Source organism: Hippoglossus hippoglossus, chromosome 22 (genome assembly GCF_009819705.1).
Source record: "Hippoglossus hippoglossus isolate fHipHip1 chromosome 22, fHipHip1.pri, whole genome shotgun sequence".
NCBI lineage: Eukaryota > Metazoa > Chordata > Actinopteri > Pleuronectiformes > Pleuronectidae > Hippoglossus > Hippoglossus hippoglossus.
In genome coordinates this window covers 5,968,858-5,994,130 of record NC_047172.1, presented here as the reverse complement: position 1 = coordinate 5,994,130, position 25,273 = coordinate 5,968,858, and the positions used below count along the sequence as shown (strand labels likewise).

At 44.2% G+C, this 25,273-nt stretch overlaps 1 protein-coding gene across 2 annotated transcripts; it reads left to right on the top strand.

Moving 5' to 3' along the window:
* Positions 1 to 261: 261 nt before the first annotated feature.
* Positions 262 to 25,273, top strand: palm1b (paralemmin 1b). 2 transcript variants are annotated; one of them, XM_034576141.1, is made up of 7 exons: positions 262 to 514; positions 548 to 668; positions 14,041 to 14,083; positions 15,392 to 15,472; positions 20,815 to 20,930; positions 21,621 to 21,691; positions 21,948 to 25,273. In XM_034576141.1, coding segments are annotated over exons 2-7 (705 nt in total). In that variant the 5' UTR covers positions 262 to 514; positions 548 to 666; the 3' UTR covers positions 22,340 to 25,273. The 2 variants fall into 2 exon arrangements, with proteins under 2 accessions (XP_034432032.1, XP_034432033.1); XM_034576142.1 differs by having other exon boundaries at positions 262 to 668; positions 21,948 to 22,363; positions 22,394 to 25,273.

The following is a 25,273-nucleotide window of genomic DNA, read 5'->3' as shown; positions in this document are numbered from 1 at the left end:
TATAGGGCTGCACGTATACACACACCGCTCCTCTCCTCCTGGAGCCTGGAGTCCGGAGCAGACAGCCTGGTTCCCCTGCACGTCACACGATAAGGCTGGAGGGGAGCCAGCAGGGCCCCCGTTTGGAGAGGGCGACCCATATCTCAGTCAACGCGCGCGGCCAGGGCCCCATTATCTCCAGCGTGCAGGGAGGCGTAGCCCCTCTCCCCCCCACCCCCCCACCCCCCCCCCCCCCCCACCCCCCACCCCCCACTCTCTCTCTGCACTCTCTCCCTCTCCCCCACTGTACTGACTACAACCTGCCTCAGACGACGCCCCACAGCCCGTGAGATTTGCGCACCAGAGCGCCGCCTCAGCCACCGTGCGTATTTTCCTCGCGCCAGAAGAGAAACCATCCTCGTTTTGTTCTCCTCCTCGTTCCTGCCGGGCTGTGAGCACAGGCTGCCCCGCGGCATCACCTCAACATTACCAGCCAGGCTGCCTCTCAGAGGAGGAGGAAGAAGCAGCAGCAGCAGTAGAGGAGGAGGAGGAGGAGGAAGAGGAGGAGGAGGAGGAGGAGGAGGAGGAGGAAGGGGTGGCAGAGTATTCCGAATTGACGCTCAGAAATAAACAAGACGACAGACAGCCTGGTTTTGGGAGACGTCCGCGGCGGGGAAGCGAATCTGCATGTGAGTAAAGTCGTGATTTTGCAGTGTTTTCCAGTGGCTGACCCGCTTTTTGGGGGATTTGTCCAGAGGCACAATATATGTGCAGCTTCCCGGCGGCAGCAGCATCCTCTGGTGCGGGCTGGAGGGGATGGAAGAGGGAGATGGAGACAAGGGAACCAGAATAGAAATAAGAAAAACCTATAGATGCTATCTGTGGGAAGCCCTCACTGTGAACACCCTGCGATGGTCGCTTGCGTCAACGCGAGGTTACAACTCACGGGAGGCGCAGCATCCTCCGAGGGACACGCTCAGAAATAACATGCTGCTTTTTGGGGGGGGTTTTCATAGAATAAAAATGGCTGCAGCGTTATTATGTCATGTCAACATCCTCCAGTCCATCGCATGGCTCCAGGGCCGCTGCACCGAGCCGTGCGCTGCAGCCCCGGACGACAGGTGTATCTGGATGACATGTTTACGCGTTTGATGATCCCATCGTGTATCATCGATCTGTTTTTGCGAGCCCAGGGTTTTTCAGGATGTCTGAATGTTCCAGTGGCGCCACCGCTGCTGCACGGCTGAGAGAGAGAGAGGGAGAGAGAGAGGAGGGAGATGCTGCTGCCTGGCTGTGCAGGAGCCGGGAGGAAGAGGAGGGTACGACAGGGTGTTCTGGCGCTGTGATGTGAGCAGCCTGCTCCAACATGGCGCGCATGAGCTGATAAACCTTGGCCATTACATACTCCTGTCTGGAATTTACACTGTGCAGTGGGCCGGGCACGCTGGGTTTAGTACGAGACCGTGCCTCATCAGCCTGGTTTGGCACCAGATGACTCTCAGCTCTCTGGTTGCCACGGGTGATGGAGTCTGCTCCCTCTCTCCTCCACCCTCTCAGAATATCACGTAGGCTTGTGTTTATGTTGTGGAGCTATTTCCACTTGTGGTGATGTAATGATGTTTGATCACAGCAGGTTACGGGCGCAAGCACACAAAGAGTGTGTTTATGTTTGGTCTGGTGTCCATTGTGTCTCTCCAGGTTTTTTTTTTTCTGTCCTGTGAGCCGGTGTCACTGTGTGGACAACACCTCTGTTTACAAGACGACAGCATGGTGTCCACAAACATAACACACCCATTATATTTGAACTGGTGTGAGTCCCTCGAAGGATGCAGGACATCAAGTTTCTGATTATCACTGAAAACAGCCAGAGGGACCTGTTTGATTCCTGGAAACTCTGCAGGGACAATAAGTGAAGTGAAAGTTATCGACTTAGACGTGACAGGTCATCTAAGGTGTTACAAGCTGGAGGCACATTTCAATTCCAAGTAACGATGTTTTTCGGTGAAGCGATAAGATGGAGAACTTTCTGCACTCTTTGGTCCTTTGGTTGCGATATTATTAACCGTGTTACAGCTTGGATCCTGGATCATAACCTCCGTAATGTGAGATGACTGGGTTTAGTTTCAGCGTCTAACTAAATTTAACCTCTGCTATTCCCTAATAAAATAAAATACATCCTAAAACTCAGGTTGACCTAAGCTTTGCCATAATTAAGGCAGGTGTTTATATATGTGACCTTTGAGCAGACTTTATAAAAGATCTGTTGGAAATAAGACGACCACTGACGAGTTCTTTTAGTTTTAGTGAGAAAATACAAATCAAACCAACAAAAGGTTGAAGAATTAACTTATCAGTGGCACATGTCTGCTGCTATTTGCGGTTTGTTCTGTCATTTTTGTTGTGTGTGTGTGTGTGTGTGTGTGTGTGTGTGTGTGTGTGTGTGTGTGTGTGTGTGTGTGTGTGTGTGTGTGTGTGTGTGTGTGTGTGTGTGTGTGAGACATGTCAAATCCACCCTAGGCCTCAGCCCGGCCGTGTGCGAGCGGAGGGTCTATATCCGCTCGGCTGCTCTGTGTTGTGTCAGCAACTCGCTCTGGAGCTGACAGCACTTGTCTTGTCCACCCAATCATCATCCGGCATCAGGACTCTGGACAGCCACATGTCTGTGTGTGTGTGTTTTGTGTGCTTGTATGTATACGTGTGTGTATCTGTTTGTTTGAATATGTGCGGCCTTTTGTGTGTGGTAGTCTGTTTTAGCATTGCACGCCTGAAACAAAAAGATGGATAGCGTGCACGTGTGTGTGTGTGTGTGTGTGTGTGTGTGTGTGTGTGTGTGTGTGTGTGTGTGTGTGTGTGTGTGTGTGTGTGTGTGTGTGTGTGTGTGTGTGTGTGTGTGTGTGTGTGTGTGTGTGTGTGTTGACTGTCTCCTGGTCTGGCGTGCAGGGCACTGGGACGGATCTGCTTTCACCAATTTAGATCAAGCTAAATGGGCTGGTAAGCAGAAGGTCACTCATTCCTAATCTTGTACTGTCAGTGAGAAATGTGAGCGAGTAAAACTCTTTACGACCAACTACATTCAAAGTGCTCTTCAGTAAAAGCTCTGACGGCCTGAACTCCAGGACTGTGACAACATACTGAGCCGCTCCTTGAAGTGAAAGTGTGGACCTGTGTTGCTAAAAGGAGCACAGACACACCAGCCCTGATAAAAACACTTAAAATAGGCAAAGGACGTCCAAGTGACATTACGGTGTCGCTGCTGATAACCAGGCAAAAAACGCTGCTTTGGCACAAATCCATCTCTACAGCAATGTTCAAGTCAAGTCACACCACCGACACATTATTAAAGTGGCTCTAATCAATTCATATTAATGGATCATATGGACTCATTGTATGTGGAAGGGGTCATTTAAATCCACAAAGGACACGAATGGCACATCCCCAGTCCCCTTATACAACCACATTTAGATTCACTAGATCCGGGGGTTTATTTGTATCTGCACCAAATTGCACAAATTCATGTTTACTCACATATCAGTCCCTTCAACATTTCAGACTTTTTTCTATCAAGTTCCATGAATTATTCTCTGGGAAATCAACAAAAATGTTGGGGGGAAAAAGTCCTATCTCGCATTGTCAAAGAAAGTGGAAAGAAAGATACCTGGATCCGCCTCCTGATCCGGATCGGCACCAAAATTTCATGGGTTCTCTCCTGACCCATGCAGCATCTTGCCACCAAGTTTTGTGGAAATCCGTCAAGTCGTTTTTGCTTAATCCTGCTAACTAACAGACAAACGCAGATGAAAACATATTATCACCTAACGTTGCGTTTCCCCTCTTTACAGCATCTTTCGGGTCATTGCTTTAGTTTTGCAGATCACAACTTTACCATCATCGACAACGTGTAGCTGCTTAAAGCCAGATATTTCCTCTGTAGGCATTAGCGGACACATAGAGATTTACTCCCGATGTTTCTCTGTAGCTGCTGATTGTGTAAATAGGCAGCAGTTTGTCAAAGGTTAAAGGTTAGAGGTAAATCCTATGGTATTTTTAAGTTTAACATAGCAGAAATACTGCTACTGCATGGATGCAACATTTCAGTGGCACAAACGGGCGGTACAACATGATTACCAGAGGACAGCCAGCCTCCTCATGGGTTCACATCCTGCTCGGAGCGAGGAGCCCACGAGTGATGGATACTGCTAATTAACCTCACCGACCTCGCTGTCATTAAGGAACCATTTCTGCCTCGGTTATAAAACCCGACCAGTAAGCTACCCCTGGAAAATGAATGCTGTGCATTACAGTTACACGTGCTGGAAGATGGTATTGCTGGGTGGAAGAGGAAGTGGAAGTAAAAGCTTTGCTTAGCGAGTGTAGCGATAAGGAGGAACATCTGGGCTCTGAGACGTGAGATATTATTAGATATCGTGATGCACTCCACCTTGCCCTTTTTCTGTCTCTGTGTTTTTTCTTTCTCTCTTTCTATTAATCTCTGCCGTCTCTCTTCCTCCTGGGTAGTCACTTTTTCTCTCTAACTATCTCTCATTACATCCCCTCCATCTTAAACGCTTCGTCATGACAGATAAGGCAGAAGAGGATTGGTTTTTTCACTCTCTTCCCAGCAGATCGTCTGTCTGCACATAAACTGTCATTTTTAGCCCATAAATCGCTTTAATCTCAGAGGGAAATGTGCTCGGCAGCAGCACGTTTGTTCATTTGTGTGTGTGTGTGTGTGTGTGTGTGTGTGTGTGTGTGTGTGGGTGTGTGTGTGTTGGGCCCCTCCCTAAACTCACGTACACCCACACTCATATGATGATCATCTGTGTTGTTGCAGAAATGATATCAAAAGCACTATTGATAAGCAGCAGAGAGAAATAATCCATCTTTTTTGCACTGTAGATAACCTCACACACACACACACAGACACACACACACACACACATCTGGTTTAAGGGCGAGAAAGAGAAGGAATATTAGATCTCGTCCCCGTTGTAAATGAAATACATATTCTTTTCAAATCCCAGAGGAGGCTGGACAAACACCTTGAGCATAAACAATTGGTCGACCCTCTTGAGAGCCTTAAGTGGGGATTGGGATGTTGCCATGAGGGGAGGCACCTATGTGGCCTAATGGTTCCTGTGTTAATGTACCGATGCTGCTCCAATAATGCGAGTGTGTAGGCTTCCTATTCCTACATCCGGATATGTAGAGTTTGCTGATTGACCAGGAGGTAGAGACCACACAGGGCATAAGAGACTCCACAATGGAGACGCACATAAAAGCCGTGCTGTCAGCAGGTGATGCTGATACTAATGCTGTTACTTTGCTTTTGCAGCGTGAAGTAGACTGATCATTAGAACTATCGGCCTTCTCCTCTCCACTGCACCACCAACGATCAGGTGACGGATTTTTCTAATGTGCGATCCAGGCCAGGACATTTAGGGGATTCACTCAAGTTGTTTTATTGCATTGGCTACACTTAACATTCAAATGGAGGCAGGCGAGAACACCCCCTACAAAGGACACATTGTAAAAACCCAGCCGCTCTGTCTGGAGCAGATTCAAGACTCAGCTCTTTTGTCGAGATTCCCGGTCGTGGAGCCGTTGTTTTGCTGCTAATCTAAGAGACAACCACAAGAGCAAAGGGCCCTGGTGTAAAGGTCCTCTAACGGCTGCTGGAAGCTCGCTCCAAAAATGTTCCACCGTGAGCCGTGTCATGCTTTGTTTGTGGGGCTGCAGCTAGGAATGGTGTTTCATTATTACGTAATCTGCAAGCTGTTATCTTGAATTGTTGTTAAATTGTTTTGTCTCAAACAAACAGATTCAAACTGCTCGAGATGACGTCTTTATATTGCTTGTGTTGTCCAACCAGTAAGATTTCAGTCATCTGGCAAGAAAAAGCATCAAATCTGCACATTTGAAAAAGCTGGAACATGCTTATTTGGCAGGTTTACTTTAAAAATCATTTATTTCAATTCAATCCAGTGATCAAAACCGTCATTTTTTTACAACTAATACTTCATAATACTCGTGCAGTGCCTGTTCTAAACCTGCCTGTTTGGAATGGGCAGTTTGTTTCAGTGGCACCGAAGACACTATGCATTCCACAAGCTGAACTATGGAAACACTGGGAATCGATAAGATGCGATCAGAGCTGTGGATGTGTAAGAATGAACAAGCAAAGACCACGACGGCCACAGATCGGCAGTGTAAAGGTTTACTGTAGCAGAAGTAACAAAGGTCGAGTGTGGTCAAGTGGAGAGATGTGGTCATAAGGCGAATCTGTGAGGAGGAATCCAGGGAGAAGAGACACAGGGCGAAGACGTCTTTGAGGAGACTCACAAGAGGCACAGAAATCGTTTTGGCCACTTTCTGAAACTGATAAGTCAAGTCATGCCGATATGAGAAAGTAGGCAAGATTCCAATTTTTTTTTTATTGAATAAATGAGTGGAACATTATGAATGACTGACCTGTTTTCCCCGTATCTGAACGATTATCGCATCTCATCCCGCTCTAAAGCTGCTTTGAGACGTGCACTGAACTCCACAGTTGCTCCGTATTTTCTCCGGAGGACATGCCTGCGTGAACGCAAATGTTCGAGGGAGACGCTAAGCAGTTTCTGCGGACTTTATCTGCCTCTGGCCTCCTAGTACAAAGTCCCTAGAAATCCAGGAGAAGTCAATGTGACTCCTGCCTTCGACTGTGGTGGTTTGAAACAACCATAAACACTGTTGAACCCCTTTTTGTTCTGAGACTACTGTGAGAAGCTGGTCAACATGGTGAGGGGGGAAATTATAATGCATAATAAAGCACTGGTTCCAGACGTCAATTAACATTCTATGCAATAGACTCATCTCAGAGCCCATCGGCTATAGAATGACGATGAATTTGCCTCTGGGGGCTATGGCCAATATTTTGGGGCTTCCAGTGTAGACAGCAGATATCTGGGCCAAGACTCCTTCCTCTGTTCCCTGTACACAGTTTACAGTCCGACGAGTTCTGACTTATCTCTTATAACAGCTGTCTGCCTATGAATGCTGATACATTAAAAAGCTGATGCATTTATAGTCTCTTTTGCTCGGCAACCAAACCCTGTTCAAACCTGATTGGTCAAACCCGAACTAGAAACAGAAACCAGAAGGCTTCCGGCCTCAAAATCTTATCCCTCACTGACAGATTCTGAGTATTCACATGAAGAATCTGTTCGAAGAGATTAGAGGAGAAGTGCAAAGGTTGCCTCATCTCCAGCTGTGCCACTGTGGTTTTAAAAAAACACAAATAATCCAGATCAGTTCAGTCAACATGGTGCTATAGTCAGCCCGTTAAAACAGTTGTACGATGCATTGTGTGGCGTCGGAGGAGCTTTGTCAAGTCCAAAAATAATGCAGCGGTGTCACCATGCAGGGTCTGAAGATAGAAACCTTTCGGGTTGGGGCTACACTTAAGAGCTATGAGAGATATGAGAGTTCGGGAGGGTCTAATCACAAGATGCTATTTATTGGCATTCTGGATAATCTATGATCTAATCCTCCTGGAGCTTGACTGATGTTCGGAACTAAAGTCATGTCATAGTAAATGTCAGGATATTTCGGTCTCTGCTTCTTTACTCTGTCCCCGTACGTTATGTAAGAGCGTCGCTAAATCACAGGGGGATTTTATTTGTTTGTCTCGGTCTTAGTTTTAAAAAAAACCACAACAACATATTCAAGATACCACTTCATTAACTCGTGGCCAATTGGAACAAATTGAAAAGTCAAATCGGACTCTCGGTCCCCGCTGACCTTCTCCCTGCCGCCCACGTGTCTGTGTGAAGCTTCACATTTGTCCTCTCGACATAGATGTCACACAGCGTCTCACCCTCGTCTGTCCTGACAGAGCTGTTATTTGTGGGGCGACCTCGGGGGGGGAGTAAGGAGTTTTGCCCTCTGATCCCTGGAATACTAACATGTGACCTCAGTGGACTTCCTTCGGTTTTTATTGGCACCGCACTGTTTATGTTGGGCATAATTTGTGTTGTGCTTCGGGTAGAAGCCGCTGAGCTGCCTGTGTGGTGGAGGAGGACGGGTGGGGGGGGTCGTGGCGTGCATGCCGGCCTGGGACGAGTGTGCATGTGTGTCTGGGTGAATGTGTGATAGTGTGTGTGTGTGTGTGTGGCCGGAGCAGATAGGGAGGGAGGGAGTATTGTTGTCCCTGTGCTCTTTTGGCCTGAAGGAAGGAAGCCGTGGAAGTGGGGAGTAGAGAGAAGGGGAGAGAAGTGCCACTCCAACCCAGCGAGTGTGAAGGGGATTCGGGATTAGTTTCCTTTTCCAAAGTCGCTCCGTTTTTGAAATGCAGGGCCCGGGTCATTAAGCTCAAGAGTCATTTTCATAGTCATCTTTCTCCCTGAAGAGGCAGTCGTTTCTGTGCCAGACAGTGCTATCTGTGTGTGTGTGTGTGTGTGTGTGTGTGTGTGTGTGTGTGTGTGTGTGTGTGTGTGTGTGTGTGTGTGTGTGTGTGTGTATTTCTAGATTCTAACAGTGATGAGTACAGTGATGTCATTTTTCTACCTCCCCATTAGATAGTTGTTTTTTGAGTTTCATTGCGGCGGCACGGTTTCCATTAAAAGCTTCTCAATGAACACCTGAGTGAACACATTTCCTTTTCAGAAGACACTCGTGAGGTTATTAGAAGGCGTTTGCCATCATCGTATAACTGGGGCCATTAGAGGATATTCTCTAGTTTATTCGTTGTTTCTGTGAAATGCAGCTGCTGTTAGAGAGCATCGACGATGAACATAAATCATCTCCCCGTTCGTCTTTTCTCCTCCACTTCAGGCTTCGTGACAAACCCGTCGCTCGAGCTGATCTCACTCTCTGGTTTCTGAATGGTTAGCAAGAATGTCGCTTATGGGCCAACAAGCCTCGGAATTCCTTTCAGTGTGGTTCGCAGACATTTCCGATCAGGGATCTGTTTCAGTATTGAGATCCATTTAAAACACAGCAAGGATTTAGTTACACTAGAGCCAGACCCCGTTTATCGATCGGACGATAATCAGCCAATATCAACCTTTTAGAGTCGTATAAGCGTTTATGTTTGCCGATAGGAAAAGATGTGCATTCATGTTTATATTTTACATATTTAGTTCTATAGATTTGATTCTATTTGTGTTTGGCTTCACTGGTACAGTTCCCGTTCTAAACCTGCCTGTTTGGAATGGACTGTTTGTCTGACATGTGGTGATTGAGCTGCGCGGATCAAAGACCATCTTCAGGACTCAGGATCAGAACCACGATGCAGCAGTGTCCAATTCCAGATTGTTTGTGGTGTTAGTTTAAGATAATCCTAGATTAGCGGTGATGAGAGCGGGTATAATCTGCCACTCCTGACACACTGACTGTCCTGAGTAGTTTGTCTCCTCTCATGCACAGTACACATCAGTGCAGCGTACTCCCAGACCGTGTAACATAAATAATTAATACAGTGTTAACAGACTTTTTAGATCATATTGGTTCCTCACTTACAAAAACTACTTTAAAAGGTTTTTAAAGTATTCAGCCCACTCACTGTAAGGAAACCCATATCTTCTCACCTTGGAGAGTAGAGTCGTAAATCCAACCTTCAACATCCAACATCCATGCTCAGCAGGATTGTTGTACATTTAGCGCCACAGGCCTTTAAGTAATCACTTTTAGGGCTTTTCAGTGCAGATAGAGAGTGTGTGTGTGCGTAAACTGCTGGTGCCAGAGGACCAGGAGCACAATGCTATTAGAGGAGGATGCTGGTGCGCTGTGCAGTGCAGTTAATGTGTTCCTGGAAATGCTACAGGAACAGTGCACTCAGCAGGGAATAAGGCCGGTCATTAGTCGGTTTCCCCCGACTCTACACCTGACATGCTGTCAGAAACGTCCATAATTTTAGGAAGTATTGGTCTTTTGTCTGTCTGACGGCTAAGAGCACTGACCCCCAAGGTCCTGTCTCACTCTATTCTATCATATTCTTATGTCTCTGCTGGCCTCCTCACTGGATGTCTTCCCTTCCCGGTCAAACATGTCATTATAATGTAATTAACTACGCTGCAAAGATGTTTGTCTATGTGACTGCTTTCCCTTCTCCCTGTGTGTCCATAAGTTATGAGAGGTGGCGGGACTAACCTGCTTTCTGCACAACTTGCACAATGAAGGGAGGTTGCTCAGTTGTCGTCATTGAAATTATAAAAGAAAACTAAAAGATTTTAAGTTAATAAGACGCTATAGCTCAGAATATCAATGTACTGTATATATTTAATTGAATTAACTCCGCCAAGGAACATTGCATTTTCATTTTCTGTTGTTTTGTTAGTAAGCAGGATTTTGCAAAAACTCCTCAACCGAATTCCATGAAATCCTGTCGAGGGGTGGGGCCTGACCCAAAGAGGAACCCATTGAATTGTGTCGTGGACCCAGGATTTGTTTTCTTAAACATTGTTCAACATTGTTGTTGATTCCTCATCTTCAAAATCCGGCATATTTATGAGTGTGTGTAATTTGTTGCAGATCCAGATTAAAACCAGGATCTGTATTGAATTTAAATGTGGTTTAATAAGGGGATTGTTGGGCCTTGGCAGAGTTTTGCAACATTAGTGCTCTTCAGTGATATTCTACTCATGTTTGGTTTGATAAGCACTCACTGACATGATGACTATGTTTCATTTTTGCCAATATATGTTTTCCTTGTTAATGTGACATTAAATGTTCAGGAAAATACAAATTATTGGTTAATTACACAAAAACTATTAGACTGATTATGACAAAACCTAGAGAAAGGATGCGATATGGGTCAGGGAAGAACCCATAGAATTTTGGCAGAGATCCAGATCAGGGGCGGATCCAGGACATGGCGAGATAGGGCGTTATCCTTGCTGGATGTTTGTGCTTTCTGAGCCCCCTTCTAGTTAAATTATTAATTTTTCTTAAGCTTTGACATTTCCAGTCAGACGAGGGTCTTGTGTCTAAGCTGAGTTCTTCTTCTTCTGGTTTAGTTGGGAATACTTCGTCTTTGAGCAATGACAAAGCAAGTTTCACAGCCGATTTCTCTTCCCGAGGTGATTGACAGTAATGAGAAAACATGTAACTGGCTCCATCTGTACCTCCACTCTCCTGGGAGCTGCCTCCTCTCTGCTCACGCTCAGGGTGACCTCTCCCGGGTCAGGATGGTCAGTCATTTAATAACACCAGAATCCAGCCAGAGCTCCCAGACCTGATGAAATGATCCAGATGAGCTTCCAGATGCACAGTGTGCGAGCTGCCATGCTGCCACAGTTACCCGAGGGCTGGGAGGGGAAGGAGATCCAGAGAGAAAACAGGCTATAAAACACTGTCAGCCCACAATTACAACACCAAATAAGCTGAGGTAATTTAGTTATTAGTTGATGTATTTTACTTTTGATTAGACATATTCATCTTGGTTAAAGTTGCTTCATCTCCAGAAACAGTCTTTGTGTTTGTGCTCGATCAGTGGGAACGGAGAGAATTAGAAAGAATGCAATCTGTGTATGTACAGTATGTGTGTTTATGTGTGCTCTTGATCAGATGATTGTGGTTTAATTTTTTTTCCTCACGGGCTCCATGTGATGGCGATGTGAGAGAGAGTGTGTGTGTGTGCATATGCAGAAAAGCCAGATATGGTCACAGGAATTCTGCTCAATATAATAGACCCCTGAGGTTTCCTGTCAGTGCGACAGCTTCATCGGTCGGACAGTGGACTAACAAGCATAAAACCAAACGTATTTTTATCTATGTCCTGAGAGGAGCTGGTGCTGTTGCACTGCGTGTGTGGGGAAACCGGAGCAATCACACCAAACCCTACAGCAACAGTGAGAGAGAAGGAATGAGGTCCATTGAAATGCTGAGTTTTTTTTCTTCATTCTTCTCACAATTCTAGCTTTGTGAGAAATGATGCAAGCAAATTCAAATGGTGACCGTGGGAGTCCTGGACACTCATCAGAGGCAGTGACACAATCACACAAGTTCAACACATTGTGCTGGCAGTGGCGAGCCGTGGGCGGAGAGTGATGCCGAGATGTTTTTGTCATAGTAATTTTCTAAGGGTTTGGACCAGTGCAGAGACACGAGGATCCCATATGTGTCGTGATGCAGAGTCAGTTCAGGCTGGAAAAGGCAAACTGTGTCGTGTTTTTAAAAGACAGATCGTAGAGTTAGGAGCTGTACGACAAACAACCTGAGACTCTGAGTCAGGGGCGTTTGACATTTTGTTATCAAACCAGTGCTTTTGTACAGAAGTAACTATTAAGTGTCTTCACTTTAGGGTTCACACTGATTTTAAGGTCATCCTATGGTCCAATTAAGAGTCTCCAATTAACGTGACTCTATCGTCATGTCTTCGGACTCTGGAGGAAGCTGGAGTACACGGAGAAAATCCACATAGACACAGGAAGAACATGCAAACTCCACACTGAGTTTGCTGTACCACAGTGCCCCCCCCCCCCCCCCCCCCGCCCCATAAGGTCATCCATTTGTCTTAAATGTAAACCTATGATATCATAACATGGATGGCGATTATAGCCATTATCAATTCATCTGTTTTCGGTTATTGATTAGTCTTTTGGCCAACAACAATGTGGCAAATGTCCATCATATGGACCTGATGTCTCCCAAGGTTCGGTTTTGTCCAACCACAAGTCTAAGATATTCAATTACAATGATTTATCTCATTTTAATATCTGCCATCTAGAAACTGAAATGACGACTTTTGTGCTTGACAACAGACTCTAACGACTGATCAGTTAACAAAATAGTTTTTGATCAACATAGGTTATCAGCCCAGTTTCAAGGTAAGAATTGTATCTGACATATTGGAGAAATGAAAGATCGTCTGCACACTGTACAGTTGCACAGTTGTCAGACACAAACTGCTTCTTTATTTTTTATATCATCAGACCACAGCTTTGTTTTTGTCAGCTGACAAATCTCATGCTTGGTGGCGAAAGGTTGCATACTGTACATACTGCAGTGTTGTGCAGTGCATTACACTCAGAGTACGCTCTGTTAAGAACACACAGTTCTGTTGAAAGAGACTGTGTTGAGCCCTTGCACATACATTTCTACACAACATTAGTGAAAACTGGCCAAAGTTCATCTTTTAAAGCAGTGTCAGCACAATCCTCTGCAAGGCCCAACAGTCTCCACGAAACCACATTTAAATTCACTAGATCTGGATTTTCTATTTGGATCTACACCAAATTACACACACTCATTCATATCCATCCCCTAAACATAACATTTATGATATTTGTCATCAATATCCATGACTTATTCTCTGGGAAATCAATGAAAACATCCACAAAATGTCATGGTCATCTAGTTATGTAGTTTTTGCATAATCCTGCTAAATAACAAACGAACAAAGAAACTAGAAAAGTACTTGGAGATCGCATACCGCCCTTTCTCGCCGTGTTAAAGAAAGTGAAGAGAAATTATTGTATGTTCTTGTATGTACTTGCGGCATGCCCCACCCCCCACAAAATATCCCAGAAATCGTTTCAGTAGTTTTTTGCGTAATCCTACAAACTAACAGAGGTTAATATCTATATCTCATCTGATGTTTGACGTGGTCCTGTCAGGAGCAAGTTTTATCACCCACCAGAAAAGAAAAGGAAACTGGATGTAGGATACATGGCTCTTTTTGGGGGGAAGCATGATTCAGTCACAGCTTCGTCTCGTCTCGGAGGAGCAACAGTCGCAGTCCCTTCCCTCCTGGCCTCAGCTCCGCTTCCGTCCATCCTCCATCCTGGAGCTCTGGGTCTGGAACCCATTAGAGCAGGAATCTCCAGCAGCGCCCAGCTAGCACATTAGCATGCCCTCAGCGACAGGAAAAAGAGACACTGATTCAGTGCCAACAGACAGATATTTAACCTCAGTCACTGGGAAGTCGTTGGAAGGTAAACGGCCGGTGAAAGAACGTTACGGCTGAGAAGGGTTGGGTGTCACTTTGTGTAATATCAGATGTTGGTTTTCGTGTGTGGTTGTAACCTCTCCCTCTCTCTCCCTCCCTCTCTCTCTCCCTCCCTCTCCCTCCCTCTCTCTCAGGATGGCTGAGGTGTCCCAAGAGGAGAGACTCCAGGCCATCTCTGTAAGTTATTTCTACTCACACTGTCTCTTCTTCTTAATAATCTTACACACACACACACACACACACACACACACACACACACACACACACACACACACACACACACACACACACACACACACATACAGGGTGCACATCAGGGCACGCTGCTCAGTGTACGAACAACAAATCATTGCTGCTTGTCAGGATCTGACTGCGCCTCCTAATGGCTCAACCTTTTAGATTCCATCTCCTTCTCCCATTAGCGGACATCCAAAGCTAATGCAGTAGCTCGATGCCTTTTTTCTGTCTGTCCTTGTGTCTCTCAGTGCGTCTCCTCCTCCCTTTGCTCTCCATCAGTCGGTCTTTGGTACTTTCAGCCTCTTATTTTTCTGTGTTCTCTGACAAAATATCTATGTTTCTTTCCAGAATACTTGGATATATTGTGGTATATGTATATTTTTATTAGAATACATGTACAATTTGTGTCCAACAGTGACTAAAACACATTTGAATTTGGTTTGTTTTGGGTGGGCACAGCCTAATAACTGTCTCTGGACTGGACAAATAAATACACAAAAATGTTATCAAGAAAAAGTAAAAGTACCACATCTTTTCTACTTACTCGCTTTTCAATGTACGCAAAATATTAAACGTAGAATTACTTGCCGAGTGTATTATATTCCATGATGCAACAGCATACTACATCATTATGGCCTCGTCTCGGCCTTTCCCAAATCTCCCGCTCTGCTTTGCTCTGATTGGATCAATAGATAAATTCCCCTCTAGTTAAAGATTGCTTTAGAAATTTTAAACCTGAAATCCAATCTAATCAAAGTATGGATACAAATTGATTTACACTAATGTAAATGTACTACGTCCCGCCATAGAGTCTTGGTGGGAAAGTATTTCTAAAAACAACTTTTACCATCAGTATTATTATAGCAGCGTAAAAATCAATATCAAAAAATTATATTTCTCGTCAACATTCCAAACATTTTCTCCAGTTCACTTGTATTTGAAATGGAGCCTATGAATACACATGTATTGTAATACACCAACTGATGTCTGTCTTCCCCTTTGCATTCACAATTACACCTGCAGCCATTCAGGTTTACCATTTATTCATTAGCGTTAAAACCTTCGCAATGTTTATAATGTTTCGATGCTTTTGGCCATAAAATGTCAGAGTTCGATATTTAATTCATGAACATCGACCGTATCCAACGCAGCGTGGTGAAAACACTGGAATAACAATGTTCCTGATATTATTGTGTCCACTTTGTGCAGAGAACACAGAGTAATCATAGTGTTTCTGTGCGCTATCAGGAGAAAAGGAAGAAGCAGATGGAGATCGAAAACAAGAGGAGGCAGCTGGATGATGACCGAAGGCAACTCCAGCATCTCAAGGTACAAACACACCTCAGCATGCACACACACACATTTGGCACCTGGCCTATTTGTTCTACTACACTTATGAGAAAGCTTTAGTTGTAATTATGTTTGGAGAATATACAAAAACTGTCCTGTCCACAAACATCTGGAGCGCTTGTTTGCTGCTGTTCAGGAGGCAGCGAGTAAATTAATCGAGAGGCCGTTTGCAGGTTCGCAGCCTTGTTGAGCATGTTCAGCATTTGACTTGACCACAGACGAGGTAAAAACCAAGTATATGACTGGACCACGTGTGTACAGTCGCCATCTTGATCATAGTGTCGCTCCTGTCAAGCTGCTGCTGTGACGACACAAGACCTGAACACTTACACACATACAACAACGTGATAACAACTCTCTGCTAACATGGAGGATATAACAGGTTTGAGACCAGAAATAATTGCCCCTGTCTGTAGCTGTAATCACCCCAGTCTGCACATCACACTTAGTCTCACCAGGTCTCACTTCCTCCTTTCTTTCAAAACAGCAACACCTTCTTTTGCCTCATGCTTTTTATGTGCTCAGTTGTTGGCTGTGAACACATGTTTCCAGTTTACCTGCTATTTCCACCTTGGGTCAGCACATGCTGACATCACTGTATGAATCAGCTCCTGGGAAGAAATCCATCCTCAGCTCCCTGATCAAGTCTGTGAATGAAGAACGATTAAGTGTTGTTTTTAATTTCACAGAGCTCCGTTTTAATTCGCAGCACCTCGAGAACTGTGCTCTATCGATCGCGGCTGTGCACTCTGAATCTGTAAGAAACAGCAAGGGAGGCTGGGAAGTAGATGTTCTTTGCACCTTTCAGGTAGATGAGGAGGGAAGAGTAATACATGTTTCGTATTGACCGGATTCCTCAATGCAGCACTTCATTTATACACAGAGTGTGAAGGATGGGATGGACGGATGGAGGGAGAAGACTAAGGTTTAAAAGCAGTCACTCTTCATCACTCCTCATTCGCTGCTTATCAAATCGCTCTAGGGATTAACACATTTTAATATCTTTATCTATTTAATATACATATATCTTTTGCCTGTTTGGAATAGGACAGTTTACTTAATGATGCTGGTTGCAGTTTTCTGAACTGTAAAAGTGACGGCGAGTAAAGACCGGCTGCAGGACTCGGTCCACAGAACCCTGAAGTCACCTGTTTAGTCAAAGTTCGGTGAAGCTCGACTCATTATGCAAAACCCTGATCTGGAGAATCAGTTGTCGTGAAGTCATGACCAACAACGTCACTTTCGTTGATGAGTCCCAGCCGCCGCTGATCCAGAGCGTTGGTTGCCTGTTTATCCAACTTTTGTCGATATCGAACATATCAAGTGTCCGAATTGCATAAATTTCAACACTGCGCCTCCTTAAGACCTTAACAATACACATGCTGAGTGTGAAGCCAATGAAATGAACGGTTCTTGAGATATTCGAGACACAGTCAGATTAGAAAGTTGTTTCTGTAGAAAGAATCCGTACTAGGGTTGGATCAAATCGTCTTAGATGTAGTTTCATTGCAAAGTGTCTTGTGTTGTCTTTGCTTTAGATCTTTTTTTTTCACTCGCCCTCCCCTTGACTTGTAAATTCCACCGTGCGCTGTTGACGAACCGCCCTCAAGTGAGTTAAGTGAACGGGCAAACTCTTTGCCAAATTCAACTTTAAATGTAGCCACTGGAGCCATTACACTGATCGTATTAATGCATGCAGAGAGTAACCTGAACCACTACTGGACTCCCTGTTACTCTTCCCTGAACTTCAAACGAACTGATGGTCAGTCCGGTGTTTTACGGGAATCCGGCCCCGAGTTCGACTCCCACACAACAACATAAAGCTCAGCGATTCTTTACACAAAAAATATCAAACCGACAGTGTGAGATACTCCCGAACTGCTGCTGTGTTGGAATGTTCAGAATGGACGGCAGATAACGCCGGCAGCCCCTCCGCACGCTGTTTATTCACACACACACACACACACACTCCCTAAAACACACACGCATTCAAATCTGTATGCATGCGGACACACACTCATATCAGAGCCAAGGTGTGTCAGCACTATCAAAGCTATTTCAGCCACGGACAATTCAGCGGGTCACAGATAGGAGCAAAGGCCGTGTGTGTGAGTTTGTGTGTGTGTGTGTGTGTGTGTGTGTGTGTGTGTGTGTGTGTGTGTGTGTGTGTGTGTGTGAGTGTGAGTGTGAGACAGAGTTCAGTCAAATGTGCATTTCTGGTAAAAGTGCTTGTGACCTGTTCTACTGCCCTTGCGTGCTCCCACTTTTTCTATTTTCAGAGTATACTTTGGAAATGTGTATCTCTATGTGTGTGTGTGTGTGTGTGTGTGTGTGTGTGCGTGCTTGTGATCGTTTTGTGTGTTAGTGTGTTACTTCATAAAAGAACACAGAAGCCTCAGACAATGCAGAGGGCTTTGGCAGAGGAAACAGATTTTTGTTCCACTCCCACCAACAGGAAAGAGCTCTTACACCCACCGCACCCCGTTTTCGTCCCACGCGCACGCACACACACACACACACACACACACACACACACACACACACAGAGGGGAAGTGTAATCACGCTGTACAGGAGTATTAGAAGGCTCTTTGTGCATACCACAGCAAGTATTCCTTTTCCAGAGGCAGGCATGTGTAGAATCCAATAAATGTCTCTGTTAACGCACGATATTTTTATAATGGTGTACCTGCCCATCCATTAAATCACATCAGCATCACACACACACACACACACACACTCACAGCGCAGACAAGATGGTGACATGTGGTATTACAATGTAGTTAACACAGAAAGCATTAGTGGGACTTCTGGTTTTAATTAGCAAGCCATGGCAGATATAATCATGCAAGTAATTAAAACCTCTAAATGTCAACATGTCACTTTGAAAACACGCAGCTCATAGAGAAACATATTATGAATGATATTCCACAATGAAATATTATGATATTTAGTCATCAAAGTTGTCAAAGGAATAGTTTGACATTTACTTACAGATTTTTTTTTTGCTCTTTTGCCGAGAGTTAGATTGGGGTTTGTTAGCTTAGCTTAGCATAGAGACAGGAAACAGGGGGAAACTGCTAGCCGGGCTGTGTCTACAGCTCACTCATCAACATAGGTGTAAAAACAACATGTTACCTTTACTTTGTACAACTACACTATGTTTCCTGCTTTTTTTCCAGTGTTTGCACTTGAAACATCTTTTGCTTTTTGAATGCTACGGTTGATGAAACAATATGACTTACACGGACTGGATGACCCTTATTTTGAAGAAACTGATGTTTTGGACAGATGCTAAATGAATTTTGAACTGAAGCTCCTGTCCCTACAGCTGTTCTGTGTGTGTGTGTATGTCGCTCTGTGTGTGTGTGTGTGTGTGTGTGTCACAGTTCCGCCCTTTGTCTGCTACGTTAGCAGCTTTTACTCCAAAGAACAATGGCGAGAGAGACATAGCTTCAGCACTCCAGCTTTACGACCATCCGTGCAGACTGGTGTGTGTGGGTGTGTGTGTGCGCATGAGTGAGTACATTAGTGATGTCAGGCATCGGGTAGTAAGGTGTGGCGAGAGGGCGAGTGAGCAAGACTGAAAGAAAGTGAGAGAGAGGGGGAAGCAGGGTTAGATTGAGTGCCCAGGAGACCAGGGCTGGGGTATGAGCAGTGTAGAGTTACACTGTGTGAGTCTGTGCTGTAAAGCTCTGTGCAGCTGGGTGTCTGCAGCTGAATTCCTCAGCGATGAAAGTAAGAGTAAAAACAGAACAACAGCCACTTTCACACATAGAAACACAGCAACACAAACTGAGGAGGGACACAACACAACCTATAAGTGGAGTTCATGAACTTCATGGTGGATAGAGATTCACGCGAGAGAGAGGAAGGGGTGGGGGTCGAGTCAGAGAGGGGAAAAAAAGCAGGGGGAGGTTTTTTAGAAATTCTTGTTGCATCACTGGAGAGGAATTCACATCAAGCACCGGTCCAGATTTTCACTCAGACTCGTGAAAACAAGAGCTTTTTACTTGCACTTTTCCATATGGCCAAGCAGGGTTGTCTTTCACTGCACGGTCCAACAGCTGCGCTGTTATATTTACCTCGGAGCACGCCAACTATTCGCTTTGATATTAGCTTATCTGCAGGAGGGAATGTGGACGGGAGGCAGGATAAAGATACTGAGCTGTTTGGAAAATGATGAACGAAATAAACATCGATTGAAAAAGAGTCGAGGAAGTGGAAGGCAAGAGAACAGTGAAAAATCCATAATGGAACAAAGTGTGGTTATTTTATTCCTGTGTTTTGTCCATTCATATTTGTTTTTTAATTAGGTTGCAATAGAAGTAACTTTATCTAAAGTCATTATAATTAGGATATCCACATTTATAATCATTAAATCTAGTCACAGTTTGTACATTCAACGAGTCAGTTAAGACATTTGTGTTGTTATTGTCCAGCTCCTGGCAAAGTTTGACATTATTTATGATGTGAGCTGTTTTGTTTTTATGTTTCAGTGACTTCTCTAGATTTCAATTAAGTATAATGAGAGAAATTACATCCTATTTTGGTATTTTTCTTTTTGGTGCCAGAAGCCTTGATGCTCTGGCTGGAGGCCAAAGTCCACTTGGCAGCGACCAGTTGGCAGGAGTTGAAGTGTGGGACAGAATCGCTGAGTGGCAGCAGTCTGTAGAGACGCAGCGGACGTGCTCCCTGCTATATACTCTCTTGTAGATTATAGCTAAAGGGCTTGTCCTTCTCTCCCAGTGAAAGGGCCACTAATCTCTCTCTGAAATAAATTACACTGGAGTGAAAAAGGGCCGATAACATGTTCTGCGAAGGAATTGATCAGCTGCTAAGGGAGAAAGATGCATGATCAAGGGTTCTGAGTTGGATCCTTTTAATAATTTGTTATCTTTTTGCATAGAAGCTTGAAGCATTAATACACCCACACAATAATATGGTTATTTTGCTGATGTGCTCTGTTACACGCGAGATCTATTGCATGTCTGTCCGTCCTGGAAGAGCAATCCCCCCCTTGTGACTCCCTGAGGTTTTTGGTATAGGACCTTATATTGACTCTCATGTTTCTTTAGGATGTTGCACCTATAGTGTTACGCCCTATGTGGCAAACTGGGATTTGTGGAGGCTTTACAAATATATTTGATTTAAATTGATTATAGCACAATACTGTATACACCCATACTCCAAGTATATGGAGATTTCATGCTGTTACATTAACATTATTACCACAATTTTAATGGAACAGTGAAAAAGTCGTCTACCTAATCGCATTGCATTGTGTTTATCCTCTGTCTTTATTTGTTGTGTCCACTTGCAGTCGAAGGCACTGAGGGAGCGCTGGTTGTTAGACGGAGCTCCGGCGGAGGACGAGACTCTGAAGCGTCTGCACGAGGACGAGGTGAAGACCAAACTTCTGGAGCAGGTCATCCTCAGGTCAGCAGCTTACAGTAAAAACCTCTGCGTGTCCAATCTGTGAAACTCACTGTCCAGAGCATTGTCTTGTTTGCATGTTTGAGACAATACATCGGGCACCGAAGGTCAAATATGTGGTGTGGCTGCTCTTGTTGTTATGGTAGAACTGTAGGCGTGGGTACAGTGGTGCAACTGTAAACAGCAGGAAGAATGGAGCTGTATTATCTTATATACAACTTTAGAAACAGAGGTGGTTGATGTCCGTCGCTGTGTGATGATGATGCTTTTGAGGTCATGTGATGTGTGATGTCCTGAGAGAAATCTCAAGAAATGTACTTCGATCCAGATATTACAGTATTAATACACCAATGAATTGTGTAATTTTGTCCCATTTATTTGTGTGTGTATGTATTGGTGCAACAACCATATATAGTATTATTATTATAGTATTTTATTATTGACCTTCATTAGAAATGTGACTGCATGGCAAACGGTTTAAGATCACTGTGGATAATATGGTAGTTATATAAAACGTTATAAGGAACAAATCATCAGTCATCATTCAAGTGTTTACTCTTCATCACAGTATGATCTCTGTAATTACATATTCATTTGAATAATGAAGTGTGTGTGTGTGTGTGTGTGTGTGTGTGTGTGTGTGTGTGTGTGTGTGTGTGTGTGTGTGTGTGTGTGTGTGTGTTCCTGAGCCAGGCTGGAGCAAGACATTGAAGAACTGGAGAATGACGAGCCAGAAAACCAGGGTGTGGCCAAAGAAAATGGAGGTAAGTTTGGTATCCATGGCAACACATGATCATGCAGGAAACCATGGCAACCCGGCCTTAAGACCAGTGTCAAAAAGAGAGAGTGCACTAATAACGGCCTCTTCATTGGCTTTATTAAATTCTTCCTCTCAGCCGGGGGCCATTAAAACAATATTTCCTTTCTTTCTTTGTCTCTCTGAATTCCCCCCCCTCTGGACCACCCTCTTTGCTGCTGCACGACCCTAACCTCTCCATGATACTCTGGTGCCCCCTGCAGGTGAAAATGGAGTAGTGCAGACCTCCGGTAACACCCCCAAGAGAGAGGTGACAGGGTTAGAGGCCAAGCTGCTGGGCCCCAGTCCTGACCAGGCCAGTGAAGACAACCCCGTCACCCTGGTGTTCATGGGCTACAAGACCGTGGAAGAGGAGCAGGAGAGCCACACGGCCCTGGGAATGGAGGGGGTGGACGGCAACGTGAAGGCCGAGTTTGTTGTGATCGAAGATGGGGAGGGGAAAGCAGGCGGAGAGGCAGCCGCCGACGAGCAGGCTCCGCCCAACGGCAGCATGGCAGAGAAGGAGAAGGCCAATGGAGGCGGGGAGGAGGAGGAGAAGGAGAAGGAGAAGGAGAAGGAGAAGAAACAGACCTGCAAATGTTGCACGGTCATGTGAGATGTGTGCGTGTAAATGTGTGTGAGTGTGTGTGGATGGGGACACACCTGCATCTGTGTGAGTGTGTGTGTGTGGATGGGGACACACTTGTACATCTGTGCAGGCATGTGTCTGTATTTGAAGTGTGTGTGTGTGTGTGTGTGTGTGTGTGCGTGTGTGTGTGTGTGTGTGTGTGTGTGGACTGGGGGGAAATAACAGAAAGCAAAGTACACAGCCAATTTACCAACAATGAGAGCCAATACAAGCTCCAGCTACAACAAGAACCACAAAGACTCATACGTACACTTTACTCTGTATACTTTCTCTGATATGTATTTGACTTTTGATTTCTATTGATATTTTTCTATTTTTCTGTCTTGACATTTATATTGTATTCAGTATGTATATCTTTATTATGGGACTGTGTACTGTAAGTTCATTGTTATTATTGTTGGGAAAAATAACTGTATTAGCTCTCTGGATTGTACTGCGAACCCACTGGGGGGGGGGGGTCTGGAAACTTTAAACCATTTAACAGCAAACTATGAAGGACACAGATACTTAAATATATATATAAATATGTATTTCTCTGTGTAGGCCTACCAACTATTTATCAGTCAATTTCATATTACAATATTGTCTAAGATATTATTTTAAATAGTATTTTAATATATTGATATGAAATTATGTTTTATACAATGTATTTATTGTTTTTGGTTCTCTATACCATCCCCAACCATTAACTGCATGTAAAGCTTGTAAGCACTTCCAGATTAGCGTAACAATCATCACAAGTGTCCGTGCTTTCTTAGACTCATATGTGCTCATATCTAAAGTCACACAAGTGTTTCTATCGGTAACAGTAAGTATAATTTGCGGTGTTAGAGATATGCATTGACTTTTAATAGGAAACTACAGCGCGGAGACGAGAGGCAAACTACAACACTGACCACGTTGCAAACTGCATAGACGCTGTACGTGACACGTGTACATGAGGATCACAGCTTTTGTCTTTTTCTTTTTTCGAATAAGATGGACACACGTAACAAGCCGTTGCACAGCGACTAGAAATGCTTTAAGGATTTTTGCTCTCTCAGCCGTAGAATCAATGTAAATCTTATGAGGTAGCACTGCATGAAGCCTTGCAACATTTTTGACTGTCTTGTCACTTTTGTTCGGTCTTTTTATTCTGTGCTGTCACGTTCACATGAATGTAAATTCCAGGGGTTAAATTGGGATTCGTTCTACCGTCATAACAAGAAGAGACGAGCTCGCTCGGCGTTAAAAAAAAACTAAAGAAAAAAAAGAAGAAGAAGGTTTTTGTCTCTTTATGAACCAAATAAAATCTGATGATTCTGTAATTTCCCTGTGTGGTGTTGCTCGGCTGCTGGTTTCTGTCCTCCTCCGCTCCCAGTTTAACCCCTGATGCTTACTCTGCAGACCTGCCCCCCCCCCCCCTCGTTAGTACGTGAATAGATTTTCTGATAGTAAAAGACATTCGAGACATTTGAATAGACTTTTAAATATTCATCTCTTTTGACCTTAAGCCTTTTCAGCCCTTTGAGCACAATATGAAGAATAGTTGTGCCCAGGTAACGAAGATTGTTAGTCATCGCTGCATTGGAAATAGGTTGTATTCTGTAAGACAAACCATTTTAAACTATTCAGGCTGCTAGAAAGACAATTTGTGCATTTACACCATATCAATTTAAAGCCTTGAAAGACTATTAGCAGCATTTCTGTCCCTTATCTCTCTCTCAGTAGAGGTCATGCATGCTCTGGGTCAGTGAGGCAAAGCCAACGATGCTTCTGCTCCCCTCAGGCTCATCCTTATCTCTGACTCATCATCTCACCGTCACCGTTACCTCATCATCATCATCATCATCATCATCACCCTCACCCAGCCCCACCTTCCACGCTCTGAGACACACAGTTCATAAACCTCTGAAGTTGGTGCTAATCCTGAGTCTCGCCTTTTAACACTCGCCATCCACCAACTATCGTCCTGCTCGTCCCCGCTGTCTTGCTGGTGAAGAGGGTTTGTGGGAATCTACTGCCTCCTGCTTTGACTCGCTGAAGAGTCTTTTTGCAACCTTCAGTGCCCGATGCATTTACTCAAATCCTGCCTCTATTTACCACCAGAGAAATGATCCCTTCTAACATTCCTAAAGGAGGTCGACAGGCGTGGATGGATGAAAGATAGTCTATGCTTTCCATACGTACAGTTCCACTTTAATTGTACAACTTGGAGCTTTGTTTCCGTAAATTGACTCTCATGTTTCTTTTTCTTTTTTTTCATTCCTATGGCCTCTTTGCAAGGCAGTATATTGTATTTGATGTGTGTATTTTTAAAAGAGAAAAAAATAACATGTGTATTGTTGGTGCCTTTGTCAGATTCAGTTGGTTGGACGTGTCTGTCTGCCGCCATTTTTTTAAACCGGGCTTTTTCTTGCTCTGCTCAGTGTCACGATGATCCACTGGAAACACTGCCTTCGACTCCAGAGGGTCAAATAAACAAGTGTAGTAGATAATTAAACTAATAAATATACATAAGTGCAGCTTGGATGGTAGGTAATATGCAGACTGTTGGTGTCTTGAAAGAAAACTTTGTATCCTTGTATGTATTCCTTATTTTTTATTTTACAGTTATCTTTTATTATATCAAAAGTCAACCTACATGCAACATGTTTTTTCAACATTTCGGGGGAGGATACAAACTTCATGCAGGAGACCAACTGTCAGTCTATGTATATACAGAATATACACATGTATATCTATGTGTATAGCTACAGGACAAAAAAATATAAACATGTAAAGTTGTTTAGCTAAAGCTTTGCCTAATAGTGGGTCTCTGGGACAGCAGCAGAAAAAGCAACCAATGCCTGTTCATCTATTCTGTGGTCGTCTAAATGTTTAATCTTGAATAAAACTACTGTTTGTTTACAGCAAGTCAGA

Excerpts from the sequence above, each read along its gene's own strand:
- palm1b (XM_034576141.1), top strand. Across the intron at positions 20,931-21,620 it reads CTGGAGCAGGTCATCCTCAG|GCTGGAGCAAGACATTGAAG; the intron begins GTCAGCAGCTTA and ends TTCCTGAGCCAG. Across the intron at positions 21,692-21,947 it reads TGTGGCCAAAGAAAATGGAG|GTGAAAATGGAGTAGTGCAG; the intron begins GTAAGTTTGGTA and ends TGCCCCCTGCAG.